The sequence below is a fragment of the Clarias gariepinus genome, chromosome 26 (assembly GCF_024256425.1).
Source record: "Clarias gariepinus isolate MV-2021 ecotype Netherlands chromosome 26, CGAR_prim_01v2, whole genome shotgun sequence".
In the NCBI taxonomy this organism is placed as follows: domain Eukaryota; kingdom Metazoa; phylum Chordata; class Actinopteri; order Siluriformes; family Clariidae; genus Clarias; species Clarias gariepinus.
The window spans coordinates 11,686,735-11,710,013 of record NC_071125.1 but is presented as its reverse complement, the minus strand read 5'-3'; the positions used below and the strand labels follow the sequence as shown (position 1 = coordinate 11,710,013).

The following is a 23,279-nucleotide window of genomic DNA, read 5'->3' as shown; positions in this document are numbered from 1 at the left end:
CCTTTTCCATTTGTGTCATACTAGGATGAACCACTTCTTCTGTATTTACCTCCCTGTCGCCGATTGTTTCCTGTTCGCTGTCTGTATTTTCTTCACTATCTGAGCTTACTGCTACATTGCTTAAGCTGTTTTTTTTCTTTTTCTGCCTGTTGTCTTTCACAGTTTGCTTATCCTGAGATTCCTGATCCTGCGTGTTTATCTTACAGAGCCTGGATTGGTGCACTCTTACAAGAATCCCCCCATGTCTTATAAACACAACAGCTCCATCCTGACCAATAACTACCCCTGGTCCCTTCCACTCTGGACAGTCCCCTCTTTTGTAATATACCTTGTCTCCAGTCACATACATTTCATCAGTGGGCCTGAGCTGCTTACGTATTGCCCTTCTTATTCGCTCAGAAGACTCAGCTTCTGTGAATGCTTTTCTGGAAGCATGTAAGGCAGAAATGTGTTCTCTCATTCTAGCACTTATAGTAGTGCCTTCTAAAGCAGGTAGTTTATCGACTATCACAGAAGGAAGATTAGGATTTTGTCCAAACACCGACTGACACGGACTGTAGCCATGAACGTTCAACATACTGTTCTTAGCCATGAGGGCCCAATCAAGGGCAGTGTGCCAGTCACATCCATTTTCTCTTTTGACCTTCAAGATGATTTCAGTCAGTGTCTGATTATGTCTTTCGAGTAGTCCGTTGCTCCAAGGACTGTATCCTGCTGTTGTTCTTGTCTCGATGTTAAAATTCTCAACCATGTCTCTGATCTCTTCACTGTTAAATTCACCTCTGTTGTCGCTGTACAGCCTCTGAGGGGCGCCATGAACACTAATCCAGGTGTGAATGAAGGAGTTTACAATTTTAGATGACTTCTTTGTAGTCACAATGTTTCCAGCGCTGAACCGTGTAAAGTGATCGATTATGTGAAGATACCACACACCTGGCTCTAACTCGTGCAGATCCACCACCACAGTCTCGTTATACTCTGAAGCTAAAGGTAACCCCACAGCAGGCTTTGGCTTTGTCCTCTTGTACTTCTTGCATATTTCACAGTCATTTACTATCTGTTGTAGAATAGTAAAGCATTCTTTGTCCTAATTTCCTGAACTGTGAATAAGTCTCTGTAGTCTGTCTGCCGATGCATGACCAAACTTTTTATAGAGCTTCAGAAGGACTCTGCATTTCTCATCTGTAGACATATTTTCTGTCACTGTAAGGACCTCCTCTTCACTTTGAGTTTTTTTTAGCTTCTTTGTCTCTGATGTTTACACAGTAATGTCCAGAACTAGTAAACTCAAGAGGAATGGATTGTTTGAACATCACTGCGCTGTCCTTTTTTATGTCCAGAATGGTTCCTGCCTTCTTCAGTGACGTTTTACTCAGCAGGAGTGGAATGTCAACCTTGACGATTTCAGTTTCAATATTGCATTTTGTCAGTCCTATTTTAGCTGGTAGTTTCACATTTCTTGTGGAATAAACCAGATTCCCATTGCCGAACCGAAATGCTCTGCAACTTGGAGTTTCTGTTTGCATCAGTTGGTTCACTTGTTCTTGAGTGAGACCGTCAATATAGTTTTCTAGCCATTTCTCCCCACACACAGTACGAGTACAAGCCGTGTCAATAATCGCTGATCCCAGTGATTCAGTCATGAATATCTCAGCATCTGACATGGAGGCCTTTATGAACAGTGTGATATTACACTCTTCTACATCTGCATCCTCAGTTATTCGCACTTGTTTAGTTTTCTTATGAGGACAGTCTTTAGCCCAATGAAATGTACACTGGCAAATAGCATATCTGGATCTCTTACCAAACTTATCCAGCGAATTAGTCCCCTGTAATGGCTGCTTTTGTAGTCCACTTTGCGACATTCCGTTCCGTTTCCCTCTGCTTTGCGGTCTTTGTTCTGTGAAAAACGCAGATTCTTGGTTCACTTGTATTCCATTCAATGATCCTGTAGTTTTCCCTCCAAAAATCCTTTTGAGAGCCGACTTCATGGAGGAGAACTTTAACTCAGTACAGGCTGTCAAAGCTAGCTGTCTACTTTTTTCGTCGAGGCCGTATCTAAAAGCTTAAAAGCCAACACAGCATCAGGAAGTGTCATATTATCCTTTTTTTATCCGGTTGTAACGCTGTTCAAAGTCAATTATGTAGTCCGCCATGAAAACTAAACTGTTCTTCGTAATGCCATCGAAATAAGAGTACGTTTCATATGCACGATCTTTTTCCTCTTTTAGAAACACGGCGTCAAGCTTCGCCATTAACGTCGTCATACCTCTATCACTGTCCAAATCTTCTGCAGGTATTTCCATCGCGGTTTCACGGGCTCTCCCTTCAAGCCCCAAAGCAACAGCAAGTGCTTGTTTACTTTTGTCAAGGTCGGTAACTCGCGTCCAGACATTGATTTCATTTTTCCAGCACTCGTACGGTCTGGCTTCATCAAACTTCGGCGGGAATTTATAACTAGCTGCCATCCTTAGCAACCATCCTCTGCTACCATTTTAAACTGAAATAAACACGACGTTTATTTGTTGATAACATTTATTAGAGACACTCAACAGCTTACTTTACACTCCGCCACGCACACGAACACAACACACACCCCTCGCACAACCGCCGCCCCCCTCTCGCCCGGAAGCACATATGCTGGGTTAAATAGTGCAGGTGAGATGTAATGTATTAACATAGGTCGGGCCGTAACGGGAGTGAAAAAGAAGAGGATGTGACCCAAAGTCATAATTAAAAAGATGTTTTAGGTGTTGCTCTACTTCTCATCCAGCTAAAGAATGTCAAGTGGACTTAAAATGCACCAAATGCGAAAGTTGTGCAGCTATGCACGCAGAGTTTTCACCACAGTCTGTTTCTCACGAACAAGAACAAAACGCAGGTTAGCGAGAAGGAACTGCTGAGATCACCTCACATTGCACCAGAGTCTGTGGGGAAGGGCTCTCATCTCGATCCTGTGCAAAGATATGCCTGGCACAGGTTTATCCCCAAGGCCAGCGAGAATGCTCTGTTAAAATGTATGTTATTCTTGACGACTAGAGCAACACTACCTGGCTAGATCAGAATTTTTTCAGCTTTTTGGAATTGACTTTAATTTTACAGAGGTGAGTAAAAACTCTAATGTATATTTGCCCTATAAATAGAAAGTAATTAGAAAGTATAATTTTTTTCTCAGACAGACATGCTTGGTATTAGGAGATGGTGGTGTTTGCTTCTTTTGGAGAATTTCACCTGAGGTTTATTGTCTTTCCTTTATTTCTCTACATTTTATGAACTAGCACTGAACTTTTTGCTGAGGTGTCACTTTTACATTATACATACTAGGCCTGTGCAATATAATAACAATGATTTAAGTATTGCAAATGTACATACAGTATTGCGATATGCACAATCGCTTCAGTTTTTAATCTATTTACTGTAGGGTCATGAACAAAAGCACAAAGAGTAACTTTTGTACGTTAAATAAGAATCAGTCAATTTTTTATTTTAAAGGCGTAGCACTTATTATTTTGAAAACTTTTATTTACATAATATAAACATACCTCTCCTTTACTACATTTCATTACAGGTCTGAAGAAGAAAGGCGTGCAACAAAGAGACTCAAGAGGCAAACTGAAAATAATGTAATTTAATTACACTTAATATGACTTTTTTTGTTGTATTCTCTTAACATACTGTATGTAGCATTACATGTCCTCTCTGTTATCCTTTTTAGGCACAAAAGGCAATCATGACTCCTGTGTTGCAACTTTTGGTTGTAAGTGCTGGAATACTGTCCTGTTTTATTTAAGCAAATTAAGGGTTAAACCTTTTCTATATACTTTCCAGTTCCCCATGAATATCTTGGAAATGATACTCTTGGAAGTAGTGCTACAGGATGGAGATGCTGCTTACATGAATCTTTCACTTACTTGCAGTTGCTTTAGTGCAATTGTAAACAGGACCCAGTTCATACAAAAGGCACACTATGCATGGCTGACAGTAAGCATCTGTCCATTTTTTTTTATTTATGTAATTTTGCTTATTGTATTTTTAAAGCTGTATAATGGCTAACAATCCTGAATGAGTTCTGCTTTGTGTGTGTGTTTTTGGCTACAGGTGTTGTGAACTGGGAAAAATGGAGTGAAACATCAAGGGCTGAATTATGAGTGCCTTTTGAATAAAAGAATGCAAAATGTGTAAAACGTTATTCAAGACCTGCTTAGGTTATTACGGAAATGGGAAACGTGGTTGCCTCAGAGGATTTTATGATGGCACAGAGGACCCAGGCTGCTGTTTCACGTGCCATTATTAAATTGGGAGGGAGAATTAATGCTTGACCACAGAAAGATATATAAATACCTGCTTTCTCCTCTATCAGAAATAACTGTGAACAGTATCATCATAAATAAATAACAGTGAAATTCATTTATGTGTTATCATAATTCATGTATGTGTAATAAATGTTTGTATTTATAAACAATTCTGATGTTTAACAACCCTTTTCTATTTATTAATTTAAACATAAGGATAGTGGATACTTTTGCTGAGAATATTATGTATTTTATGTATTTTATTAATAATATTTTTAAAAAGCAGTAAAATTACTCGATTGGTTGACATTTTAATTTAGTCACGGATTGCCAGAAATGGAATAACTAAACAGCGGAAGTCTTGCTTATAAATGTATGTAACCTTGAACCACAAACCAGTCATAAGCGTACATAAAAAAAAAAAACTTAAGCGAGATTTATACGCATCTGAAAGCTGAATAAATAAGCAAAGAATTCAGCTTTTGTATAAAATGTACTGTATAATTCATAAGTACCGTTTCCAACGGCATTTCCTGTTTATCGTGGCAGTGACTTCAATTGATTTCAATAACCAATGAGAGGAGTTGTGGAAGAAACGTTGCGTGGATGTCATTAATTTACTTACAACCAATGAGAAACTATGTTGGCGGGACGACATGTGCAGCCCCGCCCCGATCTGCAGAGACAGGGGTAGCTGCAGATCGGAGTAATGGGCGTGTTGAAAAGTCTTGATGATTGGTTGCACAAGTTGCCTGTTTAAAGGCTAATATTAAACGCTATTGTTCTTTCCAATGCGTTTAAGTAATGCAGCCAACATAATCCTCTATATTAAAATTCTATTCTCTTCCTGTAAAATATCGATATTACAAATATTCTTTTCTAAACATTCAACCCCGTTGCCACGGGTTACTGACGTCATCCTTGTACGTTTGAGTCATGGTCGTGGCTAAAAGGGATATATAGCTCCGACTGGAAACTAACAATGAAATGAATTGTTATACCTATTGGATCATTTTTTACGTCTAAAACTAATCCTTTCTGTAATACAAAAAGTCTTATTGTTGTAAGAGGAAAAAAAATGTTAGATTGATGTGCGCATACCCAATAGAGATCAAACTGTATTCCTTCTAGCCTTAACTGTATCAAACCCATATTCAAAATCAAATTACAATTATTTAAAAGAATATAGTACCACAAACTGTTCATAAATTTTTTTATGTAATTTTTATATTTTTGGAATACTATTAACTTTGTATTGGTTAAACAAGACCAAAAAAAGTTACAGAATTAGTCATTTAGAATGTTTTGAACTGACAGTTGTTTTTCCAGTTTTACTAAAAGTGCATAAAAACTAAAATCATTCTTGTTTATACTGTTTTATATTGCTCTTTATAATGTCACTTTAATCAACTAAAATAAGCACACTTGCACTATTCTTATTGCACTTTCCATTTTTCCATTCCATTTTTCACCATATCAGCCTTCTGTGTTGTAAACTGTCCCTTTCGGCAGAACAGTAACTCAATTATCTTATTTATTATTTAAGTTTTTTTTCAGTGTTATTTGTAACAAGGGTTGAGAGAAACGTAATTTCAATTCTCTATATGTATGCACTGTACATGTAGCAGAATTTACAATAAAGTTGGCTTTGACATTGCCTGATAAGGACAAATATGTTTTATAAAACATCACAATAAAGAGAAGGAGGTGTACAAGTTTAGTAACCTTCGAAGTGGCACTTATTCAGTAAACAGACACAATTTTAGCCAATAAAACATTTTATTTAGAGGCAGAGCTGCTCAGTTTAAGAGTGTACTCCACCCAACCTGTACACTCAATCTGCTCATTCATTTATTTATGCTGAAGTAGCAGTACATGGAACAGAATCCTTTAAACTCTCGGTCAGAATAAAATGACGAGGCCTAGAACAATTCACGAGGCCTAAAAACATCTCTAGCGCAAAACGGACACAGATACAAACTGCCAACCCTTACTTCGAGGGGAAAACTGTCCGTGTTTCGTCTCACAGTAATATGTATCTGTCGACAACAAATAAACGAACAATTAAAAGACGAAAATAAAGAAAAAAAATATTTATATTAACCAAACCACGCCTCACCGCCGCCATGTTCGTCCACGCTAAAATAAGGGTATTACATAAAAATAGGATTACCGCTGATTGGCCAAAGCAGAAGCTCCTTTCACCAATGAGAAAGCTTAAGACACGCCCAGTTCCTATTCGGCACGCTGACTGGCCAACACAGAAGCTCCATTCACCAATGAGAAATGTTTCGGCACGCCCCTATGCCTTGACCTTTCGGCACGCCTATTACTCCAGCCTGCAGTTATCCCTACTTGGATCTGCAGGCTGCAGACAGGGGCTTCTCGTTTTTAACGTCGTTTAAATCCAATGCCCCTGTACACCATTCCAGTAGGTGGCGGTATTGCATCATCAATCTAGTTACCACCCGGCATCAAATCAAAAGAAGAAGACAACAACAACGAAGAAGGAGAGTTGCGCGTGCATGATGAGAGAGGTATATTGCTGGCTCAGGAAGAATGTAGTTCATATGAATATGCATTGAAAGAGACAGTCTGCGCATCGGAGCATTACGATTTCGTTGTACAGAGCACTCGCTTATTACATCGCACTCTGTGCGACTTTTATTGTGTTTTAGCCGAAGGCATGGATGGAGCGCGCGCTATACGGAAACGGATTCTAATTGTATGGATCGTTGCCGCGCTAGTTTGCGTGTTTATGTTCTGTGAATATGTGGTCTACTTTCCTGTTATACTACGATGCTCGTGGCCTCGGATTACGGAGAAACAGGACACTGTACGCGCTCTCTTTTTATCGGATCCCCATTTGCTCGGGGCCATCAGGGGACACTGGTTCGACAAACTGAGAAGGTAAGTTTGTAGTTGCGTTGAACGGTTAAATAATTATTGAACGAGAATGAAGGCTGGACTTAAACACGGTGGTTCGTCTTCGTTTAGGCCAGGGGTCCGTTCTTCGTACGTCGCTAACTCAGTTAGCAGAATTTAATTGTTGTGGATTTGTCCTGATCTTGGATTGTTTCGTTCTTCGATGCGCTTCTAGTATTTGTTGTCATAGCAACATATCCGTAAGCTTGAACCTGCTCAGGAGCAGGTTTATTTCATGTAAACAGGATTTAGCCTGCGCTCCTGGCGGGTTATGATTGGTTGAAATGGCGAGGTTACATCTAATTGGTTAAAGAGCATGACTGACTCACGTGGAAAAAGAAAAAAATATATGCCCCCTGCCATGGACTCCCCCCCCCACCCACCCACATAATCGCTATCAAATATTATATATGAACATAAATTCATAGGTTTATTGTTATCAAATATGATATTACTATTATAATAAACCCCAGGCACGAGACAGCCGTTAAGACAATTAATACAAATTCTTGTATAATGTTTATTTTGTAACACATTTATTTTTCAGGGGTTTGTCATAAAATTATGCAAATAAATATTTAGATATATTAAAAATAAATATTTTATAATGATAAATTGGACGAAACTAATTTTATTATAAAATAATATATAAAATTATGCATAATATTTCTATTTTTTCATATACAACATTCATTTTTATATTGCATATTTTATTTTATTGTCTCATGTAATTTGTAAACCATTAACCTATGAATTTATGTTCTAATATAATATTTGATAGCGATTATGTAGAGGGGCGCACTCCATGGCAGGGGGGCATTTCAGTGCATAACACGTGTTACAAAAAAAAGTTGAGCCGCTCTTTTTCCATTTCGTCAACCAATCAGAGGGGTTGTGATCAGTGTTTCTACTGTCGATGCATATCGCCTTTTAAACCAACGCACGAGCGCCCAATATTCCTAGACAACTCAATCCAGCTATACTAATCATCAACAACAGGTGAGCTCGAAGAACCGAATTAGCTGGATCGTAATTAGCCCGATGATCTCATCTTAGATGTGTCAGTTTATCTCAGATGTGTCAAGCGATGTACGAAGAACGGACCCCAGGTCAATTTCGATCCAGAAAACTTGTACATATTGTATATGAATATAAGAATATAAGAGAGAGAGAGAGAGAGATTTGGATGGGTTACCATCTTAATAACCAAGAGGAGACAGGAAATAAGTAGTAAGGAATATTTTACCCATTAATATTAAAACTACAAGAAGGAGAGTATAAAGTTAACATAAATTAATTATGATAAAGAAATTAGCTAGAAAATGTACAAAAATGGTAATAAAGATTAAATCACACACGTATCATTATTAGAAATAAAATTATTAATACATAGGTAATTAGGCATTAGCTCAAAGTTAAATGTGATACATCAAGCTGATACAAAGTATAATCTATATGTTCATGTGAAAAGGGGAGAAAAGAAGAGTCTCTTTTTTGAGTTGTCTTCAGGACATGTGTTGCTCCACTATCCCCTTGGTGCGGACTAGGAGTCCTTGTGAGGTAATGGTCGATTATCTCAAGTAGTCTTTACATGGCTGGTGTGAATCCACTGTGGCTGTGAGTCTATGCGAGTCATAGCAATTATAGTCGTGAATGTACTGTAAGCAGCATCTTCCACCTTCCTAGGATGTAAACTTATAACCTGGGATAAAAAAGTAAGTGGGCTTGCCTGTAGTCAGAGGGAGAGCAGCAGAGACATTACCGTGCACACTATCCAGTTTTTTAATAAGTACTTGTGTATAATTGCTGACAATCATGTCCAGATCACCTGTAAAAGAAACACCAGAGTTACTTTTTATACAGGGGATGGGGAATCTTAAGATAATCTCTGGGTGATAGTTTGATTGTGGAATTGGGTGTCATTCTAATTTTACAAAGTACAGATGGTAACAGGTCAACCCAGTTCTTACCTGTATTATTTATCGTCATTGTTAATAGATTTTGGAATACTGTAGCTAAAAATAAGCCAGAACTGACTGCTATGGTTGCAATTTCTATTTGAGCATGAAAATGCCTTTATACATTTAGAAAACCTGTCGACTATTACAAGCATGTATTTAAGATTGCTGACAGGTGGCATGTGAGTAAAATCAATTTGTCCATGCAGAAATGGTGTAATGGGCTTTTGCAAGGCATCATGTTTAACATGTTCTGCTTGTATTTGCACGAGCACAGATCAAAAAGGAGTCTTACACAAGAATTGTTGTGAATTATTAGTGGTGTAATTGTTGTAAAGGTATAAGTGGTGCACTAATAATGGAAAGACAGTTGCTGGAAGAGAGATGCAGCCAGTCTAATCACAAATTAACCAGGTGAACACTTACAAAAGACCAAAAATGCAGATCTTAAGGAATGGGTTTGTAAGAAGGCTATGACGATGTCAGATGACAAACTTGGAACAGAGACATGGGATGTCCAAGGAAATACTGTATCCCTACATTCCTGTGGGGACAAAGGAGCTTCTTTAGAGGCCAACTTAGCTACTTGTCAACTACAGCATTACACAAAACATCACCAGATTCACCAGAGGCATGACCTTAGACCCTAACTATAGGCAGTTGGTGAGGAAACAGACTAGTCTGTAAAAGATAAGTGACAAGAGTAGCATCTGAAATATGCTTTAAAACCCAAATCCTTCCAAAATTGTGTGCAACATAAAAAAGCAAAACAAGGCACTGTTATTTAACACATTTAGGCCTGGTGGGGCATATATTCCCGGATTTTATGGTCTGTGTCACCTGGTGAGCCTGTGGGTCAGAATAAACATAACCACGTTCTTTTTGTTTCTAGTCACCCAATGTCCTGGTTTATTACAATTTCTGCATCTAATAATGTGTCATTTGCCAGATTTCTCTGAACCATTATCATATATATATATATATATATATATATATATATATATATATATATATATTATTGGTGATGCGCATGCACGAGCGTGCAGCAGCTTGGTGCGGTTGCTCTCGGAACTTTCGTGTGTTTTTACTTTTTATTATACTTTCCTTCCATTATTTACTTATAACTTTATTTTGTATTTACCAAGTACGGTCGCCCTTTCAAACCATGCGTTTTGAAAGTGTTCTTGTTCTGAGTTACGCAATGTTAATTACATTTTCGGCTCTCCGGGTGATCAGCGCGCAACAGCAAGGAGCCGGCTCCTTTGTTTACACCAGGGAACAGCTGATCGCACTGAAGCCGGCCGGCATCTGAGACCTGATTCTGTATAGGACTCTAAACATTTCGGATGAGATACGGAGGAGGACAACAAGAGGATGCAGAGGAGCAAGAGAGGAAGAGAAACGCGCGGCGCGGTACAAATCGTATGTCCCGTCTCTCATCATGGGCAACGTGAGATCTCTGGACAATAAGATGGACGAGTTGACAGCTTTGTTAAGGACTGAAAACATCTTCCGCGAGTGCAGTCTGTTTTACAGAGACTTGGTTACACAGTGATGTGCCTGACTCTAATATTACGATGAGAGATATTCGCTGTTTCCCCAACAACAAACCCTGGGTCACCAAGGACATTAAAGCGTGTTTAAATGCAAAAAAAAATGCTTTTAGGTCTGGTGATAAGGAAGCAGTGAAGAAGGCTCAAAAAATGCTAACTGGCAAAATCAAGGAGGGGAAAGAGTCATACAGGAGAAAACTGGAACAAAGGCTGAAACAGAACAACACGAGAGAGGTGTGAAGGGGCATGAGAAGCATCACTGGCTATAAGACAAGCGGCCAGACTATTGAGGGAAATGTGGAACGTGCAAACGACCTTAACACTTTCTTTAAGAGATTTGATGTCCCTATGTCTCACACTTCTCCCGGCTTCAGCCCCAATCCACACTCTCCTGCTCCTATGTCTTCCCCTACACAGAAATCAGTCACAGTCACTACTCCTGCACTCCCAGCAATCAATATCTCAGTGGATCAGGTGAAGCATGGCCTCAGGAAGATCAGCCCTACAAAAGCTGTAGGTCCGGATAAGATCAATCCGAGAGTCCTGAAATCTTGTGCTCCCCAACTATGTGGTGTCCTCCAGTACCTCTTTAGCCTGAGCCTGTCTCTGCAAAAAGTCCCTGCACTGTGGAAAACATCATGCATTGTGCCGGTACCCAAAACACCACGTCCTTGTGCCCAGAACGATTTCAGGCCTGTTGCTTTGACATCGCACATTATGAAGGTGTTCGAGAGACTGATCCTGGATACACTTCGTCCCCTGGTGAAGTCCTCTCTGGACCCTCTTTAGTTTGCCTATCAGCCGTTCATGGGAGTCGATGACGCCATAATACACCTGCTACATCGTACCTACTCTCACCTTGACAAGCCTAGGACCACAGTAAGGATGATGTTTTTTGACTTCTCCAGTGCCTTCAACACCATCCAACTGGCAGTACTGGGGGAGAAACTAATGAACATAAACATTGACACCCGCTTGGTTTTTCTGGATCATGGACTATCTGACCTGCCGTCCCCAGTATGTCCGACTACAGAACTGTGTGTCCGAGACTTTGATCTGCAGCACTGGAGCTCCCCAGGGGACTGTACTGTCTCCGTTTCTTTTCACCCTATATACATCTGACTTTAGATATAACTCAGAGTCATGCCACCTGCAGAAGTTGTCTGACGACTCTGTGGTTGTTGGGTGTGTAAAGGAGGGTGACACCTCTGAGTACCAGTCTGTGGTGGATGACTTCATTTCCTGGTGTGAGTGTAACCACCTACAACTAAACATCAGGAAAACAAAGGAGATGGTTGTAGACTTTAGGAGAAGCAAGACCCCTGTGACTCCTATATCTGTAAAGGGAGAGATAGTGGACATGGTCTCTGAATACAAATATCTCGGAGTCCATCTGGACAACAAACTTGACTGGTCACTCAACACAACGGCACTCTACAAGAAAGGACAGAGTCGGTTGTATTTTCTTCGAAGGCTCAAGTCTTTTAATGTCTGTAACACCATTCTGCGGATGTTCTATGAAACCGTTGTGGCGAGTGTAATTTTTTATGCTGTGGTCTGTTGGGGTGGTAACATTAAGGTGTCTGATAAGAACAAACTGGACAAGTCAATTAAAAAGGCCGGATCTGTGCTAGGCATGGAGCTTGACTCTGTGGATGTAGTAGCGAAGAGGAGGATTCTATCCAAAGTACAATCCATTTTCTCACCCGCTATACAGTGTCTTCACTGAACAGAGGAGCAGTTTCAGCCAGAGACTGATTACTTAAAATTTACAACTCTTCCCTGTAACGCATACACACATGTATGTGGATTTTTCACTAACTGTTACACAACAGGACATTATCACTTACCATATTAATAATATAATTACTGCAATACTACTTCCCAATAAAATATGTAATACAAGATTACATACAATAATACAATATTACATAAGCAATACTAGATTACTGTGCAATACTTACAAGTGGCCCTGAGTCATATTCTGATGGTACTTACTGTTTTAGGAACTTTTTTTAAATTATTATTATTATTATTTATTACCTTTATTCTTTATTACCTTTCTTAGTTGACAACTGTGAGCACCTGTAACCGAGCATAAGCAATTTCCCTCTGGGATTAATAAAGTTCTTGAATCTTGAATTGAATATATATACTGTGTGTGTGTGTCATGCTTATGTCTGGTTTCTGCTAAAGAAATATTAATAGTTTTAGCAGAATCAGGGATCTTTAATTTTCAAAAAAAAAAAAAAAACTTTTACCTGACTTATTTTTTTTTGTCACACTTAAATTATTCAGATCATCAAACTAATTTTTATATTACACAAAGATGACTTAAGTAAATACAAAATGCAGTTTTAAAATTTCTTTTGTTCTGGGAAAAAGCTGTCTGGGTGATTCTCCCGAAAAAAAATTCAAGCATTAGAATTTAAACGTTAACTTTTTTTCCCCAGGCTGTAGCAACAAAGTCTGGAGTATTTGTTTACAATAATTTAAAAACTCTTACTTACCATTTAACAACTTTATAAACATAATTTTCAAAAAGTTCTAAAAAATCTCATTAACACAACACTCTGAAAACATCAACACTGTTAGAAAAACAAATGCATATTTAAAACTGGATTATTAACAGTCATGCACAGTTTAAAATAAATTTTAAATTTAAAGGGGTCATCCAGTCCCATTTTTCATTAAATGTTAATATGATTCTTTAGGGTCCTAATAAAAAATTTGTAATATACTTTAATTAAAAATTCTCAATGGTTGTGTAAAAAAACCCTAATTTTACCTGGTAAAAACTAGCTCTGTTCTCAGCAACCTATTTTAGTACATGCTCCTTTAAATGCTTATGATCTCTGCTGAGCCCGCCCCCAGTTCTGTGGGGCATGTTTTCACAACACACGTGGAGTATAGCCACGGGAGTGTAGTCCAGTGCGGGCAATGCTTTGGACTGCAGTACCCACAAAGCATTTCCCGCAAAGCAGTGCGGGCAATGCTTTGTGGGTAATGCAGTCCAAAGTGCGAAAACGCTAAAATGTTGAGATAAGCTGGAATATAGAGCCTGAGCCTGTTTTCCTAAGTAGTTTTTGGTAGTTTGTAATATCGCCAGACAACACAGAAATTAAAAGAATGGACATGCATCGACTCGTTTGTCTTTCTCATCACTGCATGGGCATGAATTAACGGGCTGTTATGCTGCCGCAAGCAACGTCAAACAAAGCGGGGAATCTAACACAGGGTAAGTAGCGCTCTGAGAGAGATACGAACGTGATGTGTTTACTGATGTGTTAACATGACTTTTTAATCATTGACAGACACCGTTATAAACCATCTAGCGTTACAAAGGTAAGCATAATATAGTTTTCCGACTACATACACAGTTTGCAACTAGACAATCACCATAATGCATTGTTTATTATAAACGGGCGATTAGGGATTATAAAGAAACGGATGTACTTAGAGAAGACGACATAACCATGTTCTATGAGAGTGCAAGTTAACTTACACTCCGCATTCATTGTTATTATTAGAAAAGGCGATCTGCAAAGATTTAAAGAAAAAGAAATTACACTCACCGATCCTGATGAAGATAAGGCAGGAAAACAAAGCGTTAGTACACATCCATTTTTTTTAGGAGCAGCTTCCTAGCAAAACCTTTATATTGACCCGCGTTTATAAGGCAGTCTGGTGAAAAATTATTAGCGCAAACATGAAAGCATTTAGGTAGATCGGCGGGGACGTTAGCTTCAAAAACAAAATTCAGCCACTGCGTCCTCATCGGCTTAGATGTCGGTAGTGAATGCTGTGTTCGATATTACACCCAACAACTGTACACCACACTCGCTTAGGCGCCATTTTGCTCCAGCGGTGAAAAACAATGGCCAGCTTCTTCTCACTTGGGGCGGGTCTTTGCTAAAACACCAGTGTCAATCAACTATAGTAGGAGCGGCCTCTGTCGGCGTGGCGTCACATCGACAGGCATTTGAGATTGGCCTGATTTTAGAAGGGACATGTTATTGTAATAAATGAAAAGAAAACCACTGGGCGGCTCTTTATCATCGTAGAGTGGTTGCGTACGCACTCTCCTAACACACAGTTCAGTCCAAACAGCTTAAAAAAGTGCATGTAGGCCTGTATGACCTCTTTAATACAAAAAGGTGCGTCCGATCCTTCGCTGGCTGTGCTAAATCTAGCGGATGTGTTGTGTCTCGTGTCGCAAGTTCAGGACCGCAGTAATGACGATTTTCTCTGGCTAATCAGTGACCAGCAGAGTTTACACGTCACGTTTTGGTAACGGTTCGGCTCGCTTGGAACCTCGCCTGAGGTGGTACTAAAAAAGGACCAGGTACCAGGTACTGTTCCCAGTGGAAAACCCCCCAAAAGTGAGCTGTACTGAACTGCGCCGTGCCGTACTATGCAGTGGAAAAGCCATAAAACAGCATAACTAAAAGGGGAGAGCCAGAAGGAAACACAGACATGAGTGCTCCCTGAGATGTAAAGCAAACAATCACCTCACCATCAACAAACCTAAGTGATCAATAAAAGTGGGAAAGACAGCATCTTAACATACCAGTTCACTATAATACTCTATGTCCAGACAAATCTATTTATAAAAATGCTTGATTTAATAAATAGGTTTGGACTTAAACACTGAGACTGTGTCTGAGTCCCGAACATTATTTGGAAGACTATTCCATAATTTTGGGGCTTTGTAAGAAAAAGCTCTGCAGTTTTCATAATACGCGGTACTCACAAGCAGCCTGCATCCTTTGATTGAAGTATGGCATGGTGGATCGTAAGACACTAGCAGTTCGCGCAGATCCTGCCGCGCGAGACAATTTAATGCTATATATTTCAAGAGTAGTATTTTAAAATCAATGCGAAATTTCATGGGTAAAGTGAAGATAAGGTAGGTGTGATGTGCTCGTATCTTCTGGTTCTAGTAAAGACCCTCGCTGCTGCATTCTGGACTACCTGAAGCTTGTTTATGCATCTAGTTGAACAACCAGACAATAAGGCTTTACAATAGTCCAACCTAGAGGTGATAAAAGAATGAAGTAGTTTTTCTGCATCATTTAGCGACAATATATTTCTTATCTTGGAAATATTTCTAAGGTGAAAGAATGCTAACATGGTAATATTATCTACATGTGCTTCAAATGAAAGGCTGGAATCTATAATCACAGCGAGGTCTTTTACTGTTGCACTCGATGGAACAGAAAGACCATCTAAAGTTACAGCGTGATCTAAAATCTTACTTCTAGCTGAATGCGGTCCTATGACGAGAACTTCTGTTTTATCAGGATTAAGCAGAAGAAAGTTAAGTAGCATCCAATCTCTTATGTCCTGCACACATTGCTCAACTTTAGTATGCTGGTTTTTCTCATCAGGTTTTGCTGAGACATATATAACTGTGTGTCGTCAGCATAACAATGAAAACTAATACCATGTTTATGGATAATGTTGCCTAGAGGAAGCATGTATAGGGAAAAAAAGCAGTGGGCCTAAAACTGAACCTTGTGGAACACCAAACTCCACTAGAGAGCATGCAGAATAATCACCATTTAAGTCTATATACTGATACTATCGGTCAAATAGGATCTGAGCCAGGAGAGGGCTGTACCCTTAATTCCTACTACATTTTCTAATCTGTAAAGAAGAATTCCATGATCAGTGGTGTCAAACGCTGCACTGAGGTCGATTAACACAAACATAATTACACAACCCTGATCAGAGGCCAATAGGAGGTCATTTACTACTTGAGTGCTGTTTCTGTGCTGTAATGAGGCCTAAATCCAGACTGATACAGCTCATGTATGCTATTTCTATGTACATATGAGCATAGCTGCTCCGCTACTATCTTTTCGAGAATCTTAGAGATGAACGGGAGGTTTGATATTGGCCTGTAATTGGACAGCTAACGGGGGTCGAGGTCAGGTTTCTTAATAATCGGTTTAATAATTGCTAATTTAAAAGATAACTAAATAACTAACTACGTAACTAAATAATAGGTTCAAAAACTTTTTTGACCAAGGAAGGAAGTACAATAGCAAAAATAATGCTTAACTTTCTTTTCTCGGAGAGAAAAGGTTAGACGAGCCCCCAGATTGTAAAGTTTTAAAGTTGCGTAATAGAAGAGGGGAGTTGCTCGGTCTGTCCGCTGTGCTTCGGTAAGCTTCTCTGGCACCAGGAGAGATTCAGTCAAACACACACACGTTGTCTGTCAGAAAGGTCTCTGTTTATTAACAGCAGGTTTTTATATGTTTGACCAAACGCCTGTGCCATAGACATATGTTACTACTAAGAACATGAACCATTGTAAATGTCCTGGTGAAATCCTGAAGAATCAAAGAAGAGGAAGATAGAGAGGTGTCCGTCCAGAGACAAATCACAAGATATTGGCTCGAGTTGGGGGAGAGGGGGAAGGAGACATAAAGAGAGAATGGGAAGGTGAGCGTGGGAGCGTTCACACCTTTAAGAATAGATGCAAGAGGAGACAAGAAGATGGCAGCAGGAAAGATTGAACACGTTAATATCAGATCTATGAGGAAGAGAGCAAGAGAGTAGAAATAACTCCAGAACAGAATAGCAAAGTAAAGGACAGTGTATCGTTTCACTGTAATGTTAGGCATTTCTACTAATACCGTGTTGTATCTTAGTCATCTTACTACTGTAATGTAAGCTGTTTTCTTTTCCATTAACAATTGTGACATAGGATTTAAAACAAGAAGAGTTAAATCACTGTAGCCTACAATATCTCTAAATATGTGGGAAGTCCTGCACCACAGGATCCAGTTTTACTAATGTGGGTGTGGTTTGTAGAGATCTTTAAAGATTCCCAAAGATGTGTAACCAACTAAGTCCACTGTGGTCCAGTAGGCCCTTCCCATGAGCTATGGCTCATCAGGGATTGCGTAATATAGATTTTTGATGAACACATTCCTAGGAAAGATGTAAATTGTTTTTTGGTCATTGGTTTGGGGTTGTTTTTGGATGGGGGCTGATAGGGGCTGAGGGAATAGTTCCAAGAGGACATCCATCCAGGTTGTTATCCATTATAGGTTTGTTATGTGAAAAAAAAACATAATGCAATAATGTGGAAGTTTCAAACTTCAATATTTTATTCAGAATACAACATAGATGGCATATCAAATGTTTAAACTGAGAAAATGTATAATTTTAAGGAAAAAAAAAGTTGGGACAAGGCCATGTTTACCACTGTGTGGAATCCCCTCTTCTTTTTATAACAGTCTGCAAATGTCTGGGGACTGAGGTGACGGGTTGTTCAAGTTTAGGTATAGGAATGTTGTCCCATTCTTGTCTAATACAGGCTTCTAGTTGTTCAACTGTCTTAGGTCTTCTTTGTCACATCTTCCTCTTTATGGTGCGCTAAATGTTTTCTATGGGTGAAAGATCTGGACTGCATTTTAGTACTGGCTGGCCATTTTAGTACCCGGATCCTTCTTCTACGCAGCCATAATATTGTAATTGATGCAGTATGTGGTCTGGCATTGAAACGCACACGCACTCATACAACCCCATACCATCCGGGATGCAGGCTTCTGAACTGAGCACTGATAACAACTTGGGTTGTCCTTGTCCTCTTTATTCCGGATGACATGACGTCCCATTTGTTCCTGATTCTCTTTGGATGATATGCACTATAGATAATGATAACTTTAAACTCTTTGCAATTTTTCTCTGAGAAACTCCTTTCTGATATTTCGCCATTTTTTTTTGCCGCAGCATTGGGGGAATGGGTGATCCTCTGCCTATCTTGACATCTGAGAGGCACTGCCACTCTGAGAGGTTCTTTTTATATCCAATCATGTTGCCAATTGACCTAATAAGTTGCAAAATGGTCCTCCAGCTGATTCTTATATGTACTGTATATGCTTAAAGTGACAAAGCCAACTTGAACTTGAAACAGGTGCTGTAAAATCCCACATAGCTGGTTAACACAAGCCTTTAGAACTCTGGGGCTGATACCATCATTGCCTGCAGCCTTGTTCTGGTTCATCTGTCTCTACACCTGATGTCTTGAAACAGAGAGGAGGGTGGGGGGAGTAGAGAACCCATTATTGTTGTTGGACAAGGTGGAAGAGATGTATGGCGATAATAATTAAGGAGCTGTGAAGTTTATTGTGGGGGTTAGGGTGTGAAAAAATGGACAGTGTGGCTTTCTGTTGTTACTCACTGGGGAGGTGTGAGAGGGAAGCAGTTGTAACATATAAAACCTAGGTGTTTTGTCCACACAGAAGTTGATATATTGTGTTATGCAGTCTGTCTGTCATGGAGTCAGTGTCATCTCCATGTGGCTCACAGAGTGCATTCCAGTCTGTAGCTTCAAAGCAGCCCTGCAGAGTCTTATTAGCATTCTGTTTCCACCTTCGCACATTCCCTTTGGTCGCAGGTTGCTATCAATTTGTGGGTGGGTAGGTGGTGGGGGAGAAGAAACAGGTTGTTATCTGATCTTTCAAGATGGGGGAGGGCACTCGATGTATGTGCACTCTTCACGTTTGCATATAATAAATCCAAAGTTTTATTTTCTCAGGTGTTACAGTTTACAAACTGATAAAAATTTGGCACTGCTGAAGAAAGTAAAATGTGGTTAAAATCTCCTGAGATGGCTATAAAAGCATTAGGATGTTGTGTTTGTAGTCCGGCAGTGATGGAGTGAATGACATCACGTGCAACATAGGCAGCCACAGTTGGTGGAATGTACACAGCGATAATAATTGCGGATGTAAACTCTCGCAGCAAATTATATGGATGCAAACTCATGGCCAACAGTTCAATATCTATTCTACATATCCTTCCTTTAATGGTAATGTGACACACAATCTGTTTGTTAATAAACACTGCAATCCTCCCTCCTTTCGATTTACTGCTTACCTTGCAGTCGCTGTCTTAAAGCTGGCGATGGTGGTGTTTTATTCCAGCATTAGTTCATGTAGCCATGTCTTGGTTAAGCACAAAACACTGCATTTCTGTTTCAGTTACATAGTTATATAATCTTATTAAAATATATAACTGTAGCTACTGTGACAAGGGCTAGATTGTTACGATTGGTAAGAGGTCAGAGTGGACAGAGCAGCTCCAAATCAGCAGCTCTTGTGAGATGTTTCTGTCTACAATGATTAGGACTTATCAAAAGTATTCCAAGGAAGGAATCGGTCTTAATCAGCGCCGCTTATATTCCACCACAAGCAGACATGGACACTGACTTATGCGAGCTGCATGAGGCACTCACACAGCACCAGACACAGCATGGGGGCGCTGCGCTTATTGTGGCGAGGGAATTTAATAGTGCCAACCTCAAACGCGCAGCTCCGAACTTTTATCGGCACGTTACCTGCCCCACCAGGGGCGAAAGGACACTAGATCATTGTTACACAATGGTCAAGGACGGCTACATGGCACAATTTCGTCCACCGTTTGGTAAATCCAACCACGCCGCCATCTTCCTCATGCCAAAATACAAACAAAGGCTGAAACAGGAAGTTCCGGTTTAGAGGGAGGTCGCGCGCTGGGCGGACCAATCGGTGGCCGCGTTACAGGACGCACTCGATGACGCAGACTGGGACATGTTCAGAAACAGCTCCGATGATGACGTCAGCGTGTTTACGGAAGCGGTTGTGGGATTCAACGGGAAACTAGTGGATGATACCATGGAGAAAAAGACTATTAGAACGTTTTCCAACCAGAAGCCGTGGGTGGATAAAACCATCCGCGACGCTCGGAGATCTCGCACCGCTGCCTACAACGCGGGACTTGAGCCGGGGGACATGGAACCATACAAGGCTACGTCATACAACATCAGGGGTGAAAGAGGCAGAGTCCAACAGAGTGACTCTAGGAGCCTGTGGCAGGGATTAAGGACAATTACGGACTATAAAGCACCAGCAACTGGTATGACGAACGCGGAGGTGACTCTGGCAGATGAGCTGAACACTTTCTATGCTCACTTCGAGGCTGCAGCTTAAGACGCTAGCAATGTAAATGCTAGCGGCGCTTACGGCTGCAGACAGGAAGACACTGCCAGCACCGGAAACGCGTTCATCATCACCGAGCACGACGTGAGGAGAGCCTTCAAGAGAGTGAACACCAGGAAAGCAGCAGAACCACACAGCATCTCAGGCCGTATCCTCAGAGCCTGCGCAGACCAGCTAGCACCTGTGTTCACTGAGATATTCAACCTCTCTTTATCTCAGTCGGTGATCCCCACATGCTTCAAAGAGTCCATCATTGTTCCTGTCCCAAAGAATTCTCAACCTGCTTCTCTTAATGACTATCGCCCTGTAGCCCTCACCTCAGTAGTGATGAAGTGCTTTGAACGCCTGGTCAGAGACTTCATCATTTCTTCTCTACCACCTCAGACGCTTGAGAGACTTTAGACTGCCCTCCAAGGTGCTCAGAAATTTCTACTCCTGCACCATAGAGAGCGTCCTGGTGGGAAACATCATTACCTGGTTCGGGAACAGCACCATGCAGGACTGACGTGCTCTACAGAGGGTGATGCGTTCAGCTGAACGAGTCATCCGCACCGAGCTCCCTGACCTGCACTCGATCTACAGCAAACGGTGCTGAACTAAGGCCAGGAAGATGGTGAAGGACCTCAGCCATCCCAACAATAGACTGTTTTCTCTGTTGCGGTCTGGGAAGCGATTCCGCTCCCTGAAGACCAATACAGAGAGATTGAGAAGGAGCTTCCTCCCGCAGGCCATAAGGTCTCTCAACCACAACACAATACAGGACTAATATCATCTCTTTTACATCCAACACTGACTGGGCGTTCATGGCCACTATCATGCACACTTTATGCACTATGTTCTTATTCATGCACACTTTTTGCACTATATACTTATACTTTCATTATGGACCACTGCACAAATCACTTTAATAATAAGACACTTTAAAAAGTCACTTTATGCGTATTTGCACACCTCAGCCATTTTTACATTTCTTATATGGACAAATTTCTATTTTCTTCTTTTATATTTCTATATTATATTTATTTTGTTCTGATTTGTACAGTATATTTTTATTTTATTTTACTTAGCACAGTATATTTTACTAGTTAATTTCATTTTTCTGCAATATTTCCTTTACTGCAATATATCTTTATTTTTACTTGTACAGTATATTTTACCAGTTAACTTTATTTTCTACCATATTTCCTTTATTTATATTTATTTCTTATGTTTAAGCTTTCATTTTAAGGTCACTGGTAGTCTAAAAAGCATTTCACTGCATATCGTACTGTGTATGACTGTGTACGTGACAAATACAATTTGAATTTGAAAACTGGTGACTTGGAGACAGGGTCATTGGGCAGCACACAGATGTGCAAAAAGAGTGAAGGCTGACCCATGTAGTCTGATTCAATAGAAGATCTACCGAATATTAGATTGGTGGTTATACTGTTATGTTTGATCAATGTGTATATGTAACACATAAATTGTAATCTTCCTTTCTTCTGATTTTTTCTTTAGGGAGTGGCAGATGCAGAGATCGTTTCAGACAGCACTGTCTCTATTAAGGCCGGAGATGGTCTTTATTCTGGGAGATGTTTTTGATGAAGGCAAATGGAGCTCCACCAAGGTAAAGTAGTAGGAATGTAGTTCAGAAGTACCATCAGTTGCATGTGCACAGTCATTGCATACACGATTTATGCTTTATATAAATTGAATTTAAAGCTGCAGGTTTTATAATTCAACCTTAAAAGTCTAAGCTCCAAGTGGGGCAATGTCATTAAAAATTATTTGGATTAATGGCTGTTTTATTTAACCAAAAAATTTTCTTAGGATTGGGAAGATGACTTAAGGCGCTTCAAACTGATCTTTCATCACCCCAGCGACACAGAACTTGTGGTTCTTATTGGCAACCATGACATTGGATTTCATCACGAGTAAGTTTGATGGCTACTTAACAATTATAATTCATGCCTCAACTAAAAAAAATGTTTCCATTATCAATGTCTTCTATAGAATGACCTCCTACAAACTTGAGCGTTTTGAGAAAGTTTTCAACGTGACGTCAGCACAGATTCTAACGAAAAAAGGAGTAAAGTAAGCTGCTTCACATCGAATTAATCTGTCAAGATTTCTCTGCACCATATATTGTACACTGTTTGTTTGTATGTCTTCATAGTTTCTTATTGGTGAACAGTGTGGCACTTCATGGAGATCACTGTCTCATTTGTCAGCGTGTAGAGGACAAACTTTACAGTATTGCGCAGCAACTTAATTGCTCCACACAGGTAAAACTTTATCATTAAAATTAGGGCTGCAAAGGTGGTGACATATGTCACATAGTGTGATAATTTTAACACTTTTGTGGACATAAGTGTGTATATAGGTTATATGTACATTAATGCGCACATGTACTGTTTGCTATAACATTGTGACCACTGGTGTGTGTGTGTGTGTGTGTGTGTGTGTGTGTGTGTGTGTGTGTGTGTGTGTGTGCAGTCGCAAGAAAAAGTATGTGAACCCTTTCGGATTATGTGGAGTTTTGCATGAGTTGTTCATTAAATGTGCTCTGATCTT

At 39.9% G+C, this 23,279-nt stretch overlaps 1 protein-coding gene across 2 annotated transcripts in view; it reads left to right on the top strand.

The window, feature by feature from the left end:
- The first annotated feature begins 6,677 nt into the window (after positions 1–6,677).
- Positions 6,678–23,279, top strand: part of mppe1 (metallophosphoesterase 1) — a 33,574-nt gene continuing 16,972 nt past the window's right edge. Inside the window, exons 1-5 of one of the 2 annotated variants that reach the window (XM_053487794.1) lie at positions 6,678–7,202; positions 22,224–22,332; positions 22,536–22,639; positions 22,719–22,799; positions 22,882–22,990. In XM_053487794.1, the coding sequence (XP_053343769.1) occupies positions 6,979–7,202; positions 22,224–22,332; positions 22,536–22,639; positions 22,719–22,799; positions 22,882–22,990 (627 nt within the window). In that variant the 5' untranslated portion in view covers positions 6,678–6,978. The remainder of the gene's footprint in view (positions 7,203–22,223; positions 22,333–22,535; positions 22,640–22,718; positions 22,800–22,881; positions 22,991–23,279) is intronic. The other variant, XM_053487793.1, reaches the window with a different exon arrangement.